Consider the following 12,976-nt stretch of genomic DNA (forward strand, 5'->3'; position numbering starts at 1 on the left):
AAGATTATACAGGAAGGCCTAGGAGATTCCCTCTGCATGAAGCAGAACTTTGATTTCTAAACAGATACACAGCAAGGAAGAGAACTTGTTCTTTGTGATTGTATCTGGGCGAGGATTCCCCCACGCCTGTCAGACACAGTGGTGCAGCTTCATGGCAGCTGGGAGGCTTCTGATCTCTCACTGGGCAGTGTGAGGAACACCAGGATGGAGCTGCTGAACTAGAAAAACAAAGACAGCATCTTGGGAAAGATGGCAGTCTGGCCCACAGCAGATGCTGCCTAGAAAGGCATCAAGAAAACATGGAAATTTCCTAATGGAAATCTTGATTCTATCTTTATTATATATCTGTACCCTGAGTTTGCTTACATAATTCCCTCATACTTCTGTAGCTTTAACCAATTCCCCAGCTCAGAGATAATTACATTGTGCCTCTGCAGCCAAGAGGTAAGGATGGCACTCTTGGATTACAGGAGGTAGAAACAGCCATATTTATGACTCCTGATTAAAACATGGTATTGGAAAAGAGTATAACTTGAGTCATCAGGATATCACTTAACCATTGCTTTCCTCTACATTTAAATTTTAAAAAAGAATAAAGTTGCATTGAATTAAAAGAATTTCAAGACACTATTCCAAGGCTTCCCACAGTGGGTGTATTGTATGCTTATATTATTCTCCACCCATTGTAAATCTCAGCAGTAGATCTTCCCCCACTGATGTTTTGCATTAGTAAATTGAACTCTCTACTCTGTCCCCTCAAAGATTAATGCCTCAAAGAGGAAGTAGTTGAATGCATGCTGGTGGTGGTGCTTTCATGATTAGCAAATGGGAGACTGTGGGAGGAGAACAGAATTTGCATGTGTTGGATGTTGGCCTAAACGTACTCTCACTGAATTCTGGACATCAGGGAAGAATTGATAGAGCACAAGCTTTTAATCAGCAAACCACAGAAAAAATGAAAAAAAAAAAGTGAAGAATCCTACATTTAATTAAAAAGCTTTTCAGCCCTCTTTGTTCCAAAATGAACAAATGTGTCTGCAGAGTGCACTCCAAACATCTCAAACCCATATTTGTTGTCAAGGGGTGTTATATTTTATTAGTGGTCCTGGGGGAAGTTTCTAAGTTTTTGTAGAAGTTTGAAATATTTTCACTAACCTATTTCTTTTAAGACACACATTTGAATGATGTTTAACTGCTACAGATGTTGAACTGATAGTTCAAAGTGTGATGCCTCATGTGCCCATGGCATCCAGTACTACTTGGTCCTGATCCTTGTACAGACCTTTCTTCCTTGAAGCTCCTTTTACTCTCTAGAAAGTTACCCAGTGAGCCTGCTTAAAAACAAACCAAATTTGCCTAAACAAAACCAAAATGACAGCAGAGAGGAGGCTGACTTTGCCACCTGGCTGTGTAAACAGCTGCATGCAGAGAGCTACCTCAGTACCCCCATTTAATCAAATCTACCTTACCTTAATTTTTTTTTTTTCACAACCAACTGCACGTGAAGGAACAAATAAGCACACTCAGTACAGAACAAAGGACATTCATCACTGGGATATTTTGGCCTCTAACTGAAGTCATATCAACTTCCTCCTTCACCCAGCACCAGGACTGTGTGTCTTTGCTGTGCTGGGGAAGGAAAGGCAGAAACACCTGTGGGCACTGGAGATTTTACCACAGTTCTTGCAAGAGTGCACTTGCTAACCAGAGTGCTCTGGCTGCTTTCCAACCAAGGCAGATACAAGATTTTGCCTGCCTAGAAATCATCTAAGTAGTTTCAAAACATTTTCTTCACTTCCTGCCTTAAGCTTTTGCAACTATTACCTTCTGCATTAGAGACAGTGGCTTTTAACAACTGGTAAAATTAATTCCCATGTGTGTCATTTGCCAAGTACCTTTTTTTTTTTTTTGGAAGTTTGATGATGTTTGATACTTTTATTGGTTTCTGTGTAAGTTTTTAAATTAACCCCTTATGATCATTGACAAAGGCTTGAAATTGTAGATGTTGTGGATGACCCAGAAGTGAGAAAGAAAACAAATGGCTAAGTATACTGTACTTTTTAAAAAGCAGTTTTAGAATTAATTTCTGCTGAAATTACAAAAGTGCACAAGTCTTGTTGTGGTTTAAGGGCTACTTCAACAGAAGCATTTGTCAGATTCCCACTGAAGAATATCCTTGTCACTTTCACAGCTCCCAACAAGCACAAAAACTGCTGGAATTTGAGATGCCAATTACTACCAGCCAGGATATTGGCATTTAGCACACACTGTCATTTCCCCACTAAAATTTTAAGTGGAGGAAGGTACCTGAACACCAGTTATGTAGGAACCAAGGACAACAGACTACGGGCCAGATATCATATCAGTCAGCCACTGCCTTTGTGCAGATAACATGTCCTGACGCTGTGAAGTGCTGCTTGTGCCTAACTCCTGCCAAGAATGGTGATAACTGCAGCCACTCAGCGTCACAACACTGAGCACCCTGTGTGCTGGATGCCTGCAGAGCCGCTGGCATCACTCGGGCAGTGCGTGTTTGGAATTGCAGTGCTGACACACGGCCATACACAGGTCGATACTGCGCTGTTGAGTAAAAAAACAGAGTTCAGGCTGAGCGTGAGAGCAGCGGTGCTGCCCACGAGGCAGGTTGTTCTCTCTGCAGCTGGAATATGACGCTGTGGTAAGTGTACAAACAGAAGGGAGTGCGCAAGGGGTGTGGATGCCACCGGGGCTGGTGGGTTTGGGCAGCCTGGAGCAGAGGATGGGGTAAACTTGTGAGAGGTTCCTGCCACTGAGGGAATAGCCTGTGAGCCCACACCCACAGGGCAGAGCTTGTGGGTCACTGCACGGCAGGAGACTGGGGATGGCCAAACCGCACACCAGGCTCAGGGCAGGAAAGGTTTCTTATCGCAACAGTGATTCCATGCCAAGCTCTGGAGCAGGACATTGTGAAGATTCTGTCAGGGGAGAGCTCCATGGAGGCACCTTCAGGCACTTCTGGAGGCCTGGCTGGCTCCCCACGGAGGAGCCGTGCTCTCCCAGCACAGGAAGGTGTGGAGAAGAGACAGAGCCCGTGGAGGAGGAGGTGGGCTATGCTGGGGGAGAGGAAGGGATGCTGGGGCTGCTGGGACCAGGTTCACCTGGACACTTTACAGCTCCTGGGGTGAACTTCACCCCAACAGACCCATTTGTTTAGTTGTTGGAAACATCACTTGGTCTGTTCAGCTTGGAGGAGATGGACAGGAAACCTCAGTGTGGTCTTCAGCTTGTGGGTTGTAAAGGAGCACGAAGGGGCAGGCATTCTGTCGTGGCCAAGGACAGGACCTGAGAGAATGGTCTGGAGCAGTGTCAGGGCAGGTTTAACTTGGATACCGGGAAAAAGTTCTTTGCTAGAAGGTGGCTGGGCACTGGAGCAGGCTGCCCATTGAACGGGTCACAGCACCGAGCGTGAGAGAGTTCAAGAACCATTAGGACAATGCTCTCGGGCACGAGGTGGGATTCTTGGGGCCGTGCTGCACAGGGCCAGGAGCTGCATTGGATGCTCGTTGTGTGTCCCTTCTAACTCAGACTATCCCATGATCCTGTGACCTCCCAAAGCTCGGGCGGGCGCTATCAGGAGCCCTGCCGGCCCGGCCTCAGCGGGGGCAGCGGGACGCGGCGCTGACTCAGGCGGGCGGCAGGCGGCGCCTTTAAATGTGCCGTGCCGGGCCGCTCCGCCTCAGGTGCCTGTGCCGCCGCTCTGCCCGCCCGCCCGCCCGCCGCCTCCCCCGCCGCGCACCGCGCCTGCGCCGCCCGGCGCGCCCGCTCCGCTCCGCACAGCTTTGTCCGGGCCCGGCCGAGCGAGCGGCAGCTCCGCAGTCCGACCCCGACCCCGACCCCGACCCCGACCCCGGCCCCGCCGGAGCACACAGCCCGGGGCGCGGGCGGCCCTTAAGGTGGATCGCGCTTAAGGTGGAGCGCTGCCGCGAGGCGGACCGGGCTAACGTTAAGGTGGATCGCGCTTAAGGTGGACTCTCGGCGAAGCCGCGCCTGCCGGCGGGGGGGCCGGGGCTCGGCATGGGGAGCCCCGCCTGAAGCGGGGCCCGAGGAGCCGCGCCGGCCCGGCCCGAGGAGGAGATGGGGGAGGCCCGCTGCTGAGGAGCCAGCGTCGCCCCGGCCGCTGACAATGCCCGGCTCCCGGCCGCTCGGCAGGAAGAGGCAGCCCATGGACGCGGGCGAGGTGGGCAGCGCAGCCCGGCGCGGAGCTGCCGCGGCCGGCGGGAGCGGGGCTGCTCCGGCTGCCGACCGCTCCGGGGGGGGCGGTGGCGGAGGGGTGCCCCCGTCGCGTTTGGATTGGGAGAGGTTTAATTTTCTTTAAAGGCAGCTCCTTCATCACCGCCATCCTCCTCCTCCTCCTCGTCCCTTTGCAGCTCTGAAGCCGTCCCGGCCGCAGCCTGCCCGCCGGCCCCCGGGACCCCCCGGCGCAGCGCCATGGAGACGGTGGGAAAGTTTGAGTTCAGCAGGAAGGACCTGATCGGGCACGGAGCCTTCGCCGTCGTCTTCAAAGGCAGGCACAAAGAGGTGAGAATCCCTTCTTGTTATTCCCCCCCTTCTCCTTCTGCTTTTTGTGTATTTATTTATTTATTTCCTGGTCTGGGCCGAGCTGGGGGCAGCGCGTCCCGGTCACCGCATCCCCGGGGCTGTTGGCAGCCTGGGCATCACCCCGGGCTCGGAGTGTTTGTTGTTATTTGTTATTGTTCTCCTTGGAGTTTCTCTGGGAGCGGCTGTGTGTCCCGGCAGGAGCCAGGCAGGTGGATTCACCTTGGGGCCCCATAGATCCACCCAAAACCCGTCCTCACCCCCAAAACAAGGGCGAAAAAATCCCTACACACTGTCTGTGAAGGGAACTTTAGTTTGGTTGAGATTGTTTGGGGTTTTTTTGCGTTTTTTTGTGCCTGTGAAGTCTTCTCCACTTAATTTTTCCAGGAGGAGGAGAAATCTCTTACTGGTAAATAAAAGGAAACCAATCCGGCAGTGGATTTTCCATCATTAGTGCTTGGGATAAGCCACGGTTCCCACAGTGCGTTTATTTCTAGTGATTAAATAAGAGGATAATCATTGTATGAAGGAGTAACAAAAACCCAAACCTTGGGCTTTTCTCCTTGGGCTGACAGGCATAATTCGGGAGAGGGCAAGTCTGAACAAGTAGGGGGAAGGCATTAGGATATGAAGTGAGAGGCCTTTACCGGTGCTGCAAGACACTTCTCTCAGCAGTATTTGTAATCTGGTTTAAGAGGCTGCTTAGCCGAATGTGAATGAATGGTGAAATTTACATTTGTTTTCTGTTGCATACGCACTGTTTCAGAAGCCTGAGCTGGAAGTAGCTGTGAAATGTATTAACAAGAAGAACCTTGCAAAATCACAGACTCTGCTGGGCAAGGAAATAAAAATCCTTAAGGTAAAGGCAGACTGACTTGCTCTCTTCAGTCTTTGTTCTATATGCCCTTTGTTGCTCCTAGCTTATGGTCGGTTTTTTTTTCTTTCTTTTTCTAGGAATTGAAACATGAAAACATTGTTGCCTTGTATGACTTCCAGGTAAATACATTCAATTATGTCAGAGCATTCTAAATTTGGGAAAGGTTTGAATGGAGTTTGTGAAATTTCGGTTTCTAACAAATGTTTGTATTCAGATGTGTATTCTGGGGGGGGGAAAGTCTTCTGATAAGTTAGGGAAAGACAAACAAACACAGCAGATCATGTATTAGTTGTTGGCTGGTGTGCATTTAACTAGTGTGCAGCTGGGAGGTGGGAGCTTCTGCTCCAGGATGTATGCAGTGAAATGCACTACGTGGTGAATATGTGGTGGAAGCTCTTAAGTTCTCAAAATGTTAGGAATAAAATTAACAGTAGTTATTTTTGGCATGCCCACCTTTTATTTTCTTTCTCTGGTCTGGATACCCTCCCTGAGAAAATTTCCTAGGCCATGTAAAAATAGTGTGAGCATGAGTTTATAGCATATGATTGTCTCCAGCTCCGAAGGATTTTAATTTGCATTTTTTCTGTTGTCCTTGTGGCCGTCACTAAGTGTTAAAAATTGCAGCAGACATTTTTAGATTACTGTGGTTTCCCACAGTTGCTTTTTCCTTCAAAGTCAGCCCTGAAGATCTAATCTAGAAGGGCTAAAACCGATCTGCTGCAGAGCGGAAATTATCCAATGACTTTTTTTTTTTTTTTTTTGAATTCTTGAATATTTAGTTAAATCCTTCTGGGTAACGGGGCCAGTTTCCTTTGCAGTTCGTGATGGTTTTTAAAAGATAACGCTGCATGATGCCAAGCCTAGGATGGAAGGGCTGTGTTGGTGGGCAAGGGGCTGCACAGGGCAAGTGACCGCTGTGTGACCGCCGGCTGGCCGGACCCCCGGCTGGCCCTGGCGTGGCTTATCGGCAGTGTCCTGCCCTGCTGCTGATATCACATGTCCCGCAGGCCGCCGTGTTTGTTGACATTCCTCCTTCTCCCGTGGATTGGCTCCGGTGGCTTCCACGTCAGTGATTCCCAGCTGCTGGTACAGCAGTGCCTGCCTGCAGTGCCTGCTGGGGGCTGTAGTCCCCCTGTGTCACCCTGTGTCCTGCAGCCCCCGGTGCTGGGTCACCCCTGTGTCCCTCCCTGCTGGACCAGGGGGCTCTGGAGAGGTGCCTTGGAGAGTGTTTAATACCTGGCGTTGTTTTGGCGAGAGGGGATGTTGGGGATGTCAGGCTGCTCTGGCAGGGAGCAGGATTGCTTCTTGGAAATATCCTTTGAATAGCTGTGCACTGCTCCTGAGCCAGCCTGCAGAGCTGATCTGGCAAAGCAGTGGCTGCCATTGGGCTGATGAATGCTGCAGAGTAGCTGGGAGAGCTTCCTACGGGCACAGGCCACTTGGGGTATTGCATCTCATGGTTTCGTTTTTATTTTTCATTCTCTGTAACTTCTAAATTGATTTAATAACTTCACTAGATAGAGTGAGCAGCTGCTCCTGCACTTCATCTATAGTTTGCAGTATGAAGTATTTATGCTGCTGGGTTTGCTTATTGAGATCTTCAAAAACTTGTGTTAGATTCTTCTTCCTGCTTCAAGTTGCTGCTGAGTAGGAAGCAGCTCAAAGACATTTTCTGCAAAAGGAGCAGTTTCATTGCTATTACAATTATAGCAATGTGTTTTCCTCCTTTTGTGGTGAGCTTTATTAAATTCCGTGTTTAGCAGTGTAGTCTTGTGAGATTTTAGCAAGAAGCTGGGTAAGATGGCACAAAACAGGAACTTGAGAATGGTCAACAGCTTAAGGCATGTCCAGATTTATGTTTAGTTACCAGCTTGGTCATAGAGTCCTTGTATGACCTGGGTAATTTGATTTCTTAGACAAAATGAGATTATTTAGGGGGCATTGGGTGTGGACTCTCCTCTGGTGTGAGGTGATCTATTGCCAGACAGTCTGATGCAGTTAATCCACATATGTTGTGTGTGTAATATGTCTCAATGTTTGGCCTTGCTCTGTGTCTACTTAGGAGTTGTGTGAGAGCAAATTATCAGCAAAGGTAAAAGTGCAGGTCTGTGGAAGACTGGCTTCTGCCTGCCTTTCCTTACTAATTACTCCCCTTGCTCCCCTGACACCAGCTCAGTTGTTTGATTGTTTGATTCATAGCTGCATCTGTATTTACTCTCAAAAATATATTTGCAGTTAATTGAATCCTTACTTGTAAGCTTTCTAAAGAGGTTTATTCTTGTATTACAACATAGAGCAAAAGGGAAAAAATACTTCCTGTGAAACTTATTGTTGCCCTGTAGCTTTGTCTGTCATTGCATTTTGTGTCCTCCCTTCCTCTGCTCTGCCTGTCAGCAGTGACTCTAACTTTTACTCGTGTGCTGCTTACACACACGGAAATGGTTACCAAAACCACAGTGGCTGTAAGCGAGTGATTACACCCAATGATGCTTTAATTTGCATTTTCCTGGTTAAAAACTCATGTTATCCAGGCCTCTCACAACATGAGATTTTTTGATATAATTCTAGATTTGCTCCAGACAAACACATTTGTAGTGCTGACGTTTAGTACTGACAAGCAGCTCTCACCCTGGCACCTTAATTTATGCTTCAAATGCAGGAAAATTGCTGTGTTCCTTCTCATTTCACAGATCTTTGTGATGTTGGTTCATAAATAATGACAAAATAAGAAGCTTGCTAGGAATAAATGATACTGGTGAATGTTTAATGCATAAAAGTGCAGTGACTGGACTTTTATAGATCCACTTGCTGGAGTACTGAGAACAGCCTCAGTACATGAGAATGGCTCACAAAATGAAATATGCATATTCCCATTATTACATGCTCACATATTAATGAGAGGTGTTGTTAATAGTTTAGGAGCCTAATGCAAGAACCTCTGCTCAAAAAAAGGATAAATCTTACTGTACCACATTTCTTAAAGTGCTATCTGTTTAGTGTCTGTATGGAGCTGTGGTGGGGGTTTTTCCTAGGCACAGGAGATGTTTGGCAGGTGGTAAAAGCTGTATCCCACCATGTGTGGGTTGTGTTAGTTGCTGCTGAGCACTACCTGACACCTCAGCTGGCTTGCAGAGGGGCTGGAGCTGGGGACCCCAGTCTGCAGCAGTCAAGGGGAGTACAGTGGTCCAGAGGGACATCTGGATACCAGAAGTATTTTACTCTGAAGACAGCCAAATAGGCCCTTGTTCCTTAAGGTGGAAATTAGTAACAACAAATGATGGTTCCTGCCAAATGAAGACTTGGTATGGAAATGAGGTTTTTTTGAAAACTGGTCTCTAAGACTTCTAAGGATCAGCTCAACTCTTCACACTCATTGACAGGGAAACAGCTCATGTGGTCTGGTGTGGGGGGCTTGCTTTGGTTTCCTTTGTCTCAGAACATTGAATCTGTGATCAGAGACCACTTGGTTAGCTGAGGGGATTCAGTGGTAGGAAGGGAATCCTTGAACTTGTCAAATCCTGGGAGCTGTGCACTAGAAAACTTTTTCCAGCACTAGGAAGAAGTTCCTACATACATAGCTAAAATCTTTGGGCAGTGGGAGATTCTGGATGTTCTGTGCCAGCTGAATGGGTGTGAGCTGAAGATCTCAAATGTGGCTGTGTTGGTGCTAGGGCAGAAAATCTGCTAAATCTGGACATAAGTCATGCTTTGGATATTAGAAAGCATTTTCCTGCACGAAATAGGAAGCAGGATTATTTTACTGACACATTTTTCTTAGTTTAGGAGCTGAACTTGCTGAACTTGCTTCTTAAAGCAGCCTGGCTGTGACTGTGCTTGAGTGGAGATAAGGTGGTTGTGTTGGGGTTTTTTTTGCCCAGTTTCTGCATGGGTAGGATGGACTGGTTACATCTGCATAGCTGTTAACATCACGCAGGGCACTGGGCTGTGACGTTTCTGGCTCAGCCTATTTTACCTGAGGGTCTGCTTTCTACAGTTTGGTGACAATTTGGCTTATTTGTCTCAACTCATCACCAGTTTGGGATGAGTTGAGACAAATGCTTAACTCAGTCATCTGGTACAGACTCACCAAAAATATTTCTGCAGCGATGACTGTATCACCTGGAGACAAAGAACACAGAGTCCTTGCAGTGCAGTTTTTCTCGTGCACATGGATTAAGGCATGGGTGGCAGAACAAACACTTCTCAGCTTAGTGATCAGTCACCCTGGGCTGGTCTTGAGAGCCAGGTAATGACAGCCTTATGTTGCTGCTGTGTAGAAAGTCCTTGTGATCAATAGGACTGTGGCTGCTGGTCTGTGATGCTGTGCTGTGCTGGCTGCCCTATCACCCTTTCCTGACACGGAGCCTTTGAGATGCCACCCTGCATCTTGTGTTTGTGCCTCCTGCTGTCCCCTGGGACCCCTGGAGCTCCATGGACAGCAGTGTCCTTCTGTGTGCCCTCCAGCCCCACTCACCTCTGCTGCAGCCCTGCACTGGTGAGCGTGGTGATGAATCAGTGCTGCTGCAGTGTCACCTCATGCCTCGCCACCTCTCGTGCCACCTCACGCAGGATCTTCTGCTCCTCAGGCACTGCTGTTTACATGCCCTGTCTCGGGAGCCAGAGCTCCACTGGGGCACTTGGAATGACTAAAGAGGCACTCTGTGTCTGGGAGATAGCTCTCCTGAGGTCAGGCTGCCTGCTTAAGTCCTGTTTTAATTCCATCCCCAAGTGAAGCTGGCATGTTGCCTGGTGAGTGGGTGTAAAGTGCAGCTCTCTGAACCGCCAGGCAATCCTCTTTCTGTTTGTGCTGCAGACAAGAATGGGGTGTCTGCTGTCCTGCTCCGTCAGCATCCTCGCATCTGTTGAAGGGAATCACTCTTACTGAAGATTGGATCTGGCTTAATTTAGAGCTAGAAGGGGAAAAGACAAAAACCCAGCCACCCTCTGCCAGTAGTTTTGTAGAGTAATGCTTGAGAGTTCAGTGGACCAGAATGGCCAGGTTTGTGGAGAGTTGAGAGTTCTGTAGTGTTGAACTCCAATTTAATGCTGGCTTCCCCAGCCAAGTATCTCACCGTGCAGGTCACAGAAACATCCAGCAAATGTTGACCACTAAATATAGACCTCAGTCACGGGCTTTTTTTAGAGGGAGTTGTCTTGCCACATTTCTGAAATTATGATCACTGTTTTACTCATCCTATGCACATACCTGTGTTCCTCTCACATGATTAAGGTGTCATGGAAGAGCTGGCAACGTAGTGGTTAATGGCCTCCAAAGCTCCTGTGGAAGGTAGCATTACTCAGACTATAATGACAGATTAAGGAATGTTTCCCAGGAGTAATCGGAAACTGGAAGGCTGTTGCGTTTGCAGTTTGATAGCAAAGCTCTGCTAGCTGATGTTTGTGCTGCTGCTCTTGAAGCTCCACCAGTGTTTCCACCATGAAAATTTCCACTGTGTAAATCCTTGTGATGACTGAATGCATTTGGCTGGAGTGAGCAAAGCAAGGAGGTGAAGATTTGGATGATGGATGGGAAGAGGTGTCTCCTAATCAGTGGCTGAGTGGGATTAAATTCAGGTGGAAAAACACGGTTTGAATTTATTTCAGATATTTACAGGCTCAAACCAAAGCCCAATTAAAATATTTAATTTTGTGGCTGGACTGAACTTGCCCCTAAACTGTGAAACTGCAATAAACCTGTGTGTCTCAAAAGCTCAAGCTTAAGTAGAGAATTGAGAGTGCAGTCCACTTTCTTGTGTCTTCCCTTCTCCTCTCGCTTTCCTGCACCACCTGCCTTCCCACCTGTTGATACCAACTGAAAAGCTTTGCACAACAGGCACAGTAGCAAACAGAGGGGTGGTGGTGGTAGGAATGGAATCCAAGCTGGATGGCTCTGGTTTGCTTTGGCAAAACACCTAGAGAAGCTGCTCCTTGGGAGCAGATGTGCTCCCAAGCACATCTGGGAGTTCCATGGGGCAAACTCCCTCCGTCCCAGAGGTGAGATACAGTGGGAATGAGAAGCTAAGCACAGGGCTGGTCAGCAGAGGTGGTGGTCTTTACAGAGGCAAGGAGAGGTTTTTTGGTTTGGTTTTGTTTTTCTGTATGTGTTTAGTTGGCTGGGTGGTGTTTCGGGAGTTTTTTCTGCTGGTACTTACATTCGTGTAGGAGTAACAAATAGCAAACTTGGTGAAAAATGAACATTAATGATGTGCTCTTCCAAGGCAGTGTTTCTCAGGTGTAGACCTAAACATACTTGCCTTAAGAGAAAGCATCTTTGTCTCCAGATGTTAATGTTTCCTGTCTGAGAAATGTAATAACAAATGTTCACAGCAGAATCCAGGAACAAGCCCTGCCCACAGATAGCTTTGGAACCTCTGCTGTGCTTAGTGTATAGCAAAGAGACATTTTAATTGTGCATTGTCTCCTGCTTTATAATGTGCAGGCTTTTAATACCACCATAACCATAGAGATGCTGTCAGAATGCAAAGCGAGGATGTCAGAGCTGCAATTGTTTACTAAGCAAGGTTGTTTCAAGGGGGGCTGATAGAAATGAATCAAATTGTGCATCACTGGTTGCTTAGGGCAATAATGTTCCGTCTGGCTGCAGGAGCACCTGGCTTGTCTCCTAGCATCAGAATAACAGAGGAATTAGGTCAGCTGAGCTGGCATAGTAGGGATCAACCAGACAGTGTGGTTCCGGTGGGGGGAATGAAAGATGCATAATTTTAAGTCATTAGAGATCCTATTTAGCAAAGCATCTTACACATCTCCAGGAAGGGGAAGCCTCCCAGCCGGCTCTGTGTGCATTGGGGGCTCAGGGTGTGGGAGCTGCTGGTGTGATGGGGACCCCAGGGACTGCAGGGAGTGGTGCCAGGCAGGGCTGGGAGGCAGCCCAGGGGCTGTGGGGTGGGCTCTGTGTGTCCCCCTGGCTGCTGTGTCACCTCCCCCTGCACACACCCTGGCCATCAGGAGATTCTCTTCATTTGCATTTGATGCTCTTTCCATTTGGTTGGCAATTGTAGCCAGCATATGAAATATGCTAAAAGGTGCTCATTTCTCTGCCTTTTAAATGCTGCAGATTCTAGTTTATGTTTCTCTGGCTTCCAGTAACTGGATTTTTTCCCTTCTTAAATTAAGACTGTTTTTATTTGCTTTTTTTCTTTATGTTCCTTGTTACCACAAAGGCGTGGAAACAAGTGTGTTTGTTTTCTTAATTCTGGTAAATGAAGTATGAAGTAAATGGATGGAGAAGAGAAGACTTACAAAGGCCAGTCACTCATGCAGCTGCCATAGAAAACCCCAGGGAGGTTGGACCTCTAATTTTCAGAGTTGCTTAAAAAAAAACCAAAAAACCCCAAACCAGCTCCTGCAGAGTATTAGATTGTTTGGTATATACCATTAAAAACCAAGCAACTCCCAACTTTATCAGTGGGATTACATTAATCAAACTAAAATCAAACTTTGGGACTGAGTCACTTGGCTTGTATTTACACATATCTCAATAAAATTAATGTATCTCAATGAGTG

General features: G+C 47.5%; 1 protein-coding gene across 7 annotated transcripts in view; it reads left to right on the forward strand.

The window, feature by feature from the left end:
• The first annotated feature begins 2,531 nt into the window (after window positions 1-2,531).
• ULK1 (unc-51 like autophagy activating kinase 1) overlaps window positions 2,532-12,976 on the forward strand; it is a 75,603-nt gene continuing 65,158 nt past the window's right edge. For 2 of the 7 annotated variants that reach the window (XM_085075734.1, XM_085075731.1), the window contains exons 1-4: window positions 2,858-3,082; window positions 4,407-4,557; window positions 5,342-5,434; window positions 5,530-5,571. In XM_085075734.1, coding sequence (XP_084931860.1) covers window positions 2,973-3,082; window positions 4,407-4,557; window positions 5,342-5,434; window positions 5,530-5,571 — 396 coding nt within the window. In that variant the 5' untranslated portion in view covers window positions 2,858-2,972. Of the gene's footprint in view, window positions 2,678-2,848; window positions 3,083-3,756; window positions 4,217-4,356; window positions 4,558-5,341; window positions 5,435-5,529; window positions 5,572-12,976 lie in introns of those variants that run through there. The other 5 variants (XM_085075733.1, XM_085075732.1, XM_085075730.1 and 2 more) reach the window with 5 other exon arrangements.

This window comes from Lichenostomus cassidix, chromosome 15 (assembly GCF_008360975.1).
Source record: "Lichenostomus cassidix isolate B80296 chromosome 15, HeHo_3.0, whole genome shotgun sequence".
Lineage (NCBI taxonomy): Eukaryota > Metazoa > Chordata > Aves > Passeriformes > Meliphagidae > Lichenostomus > Lichenostomus cassidix.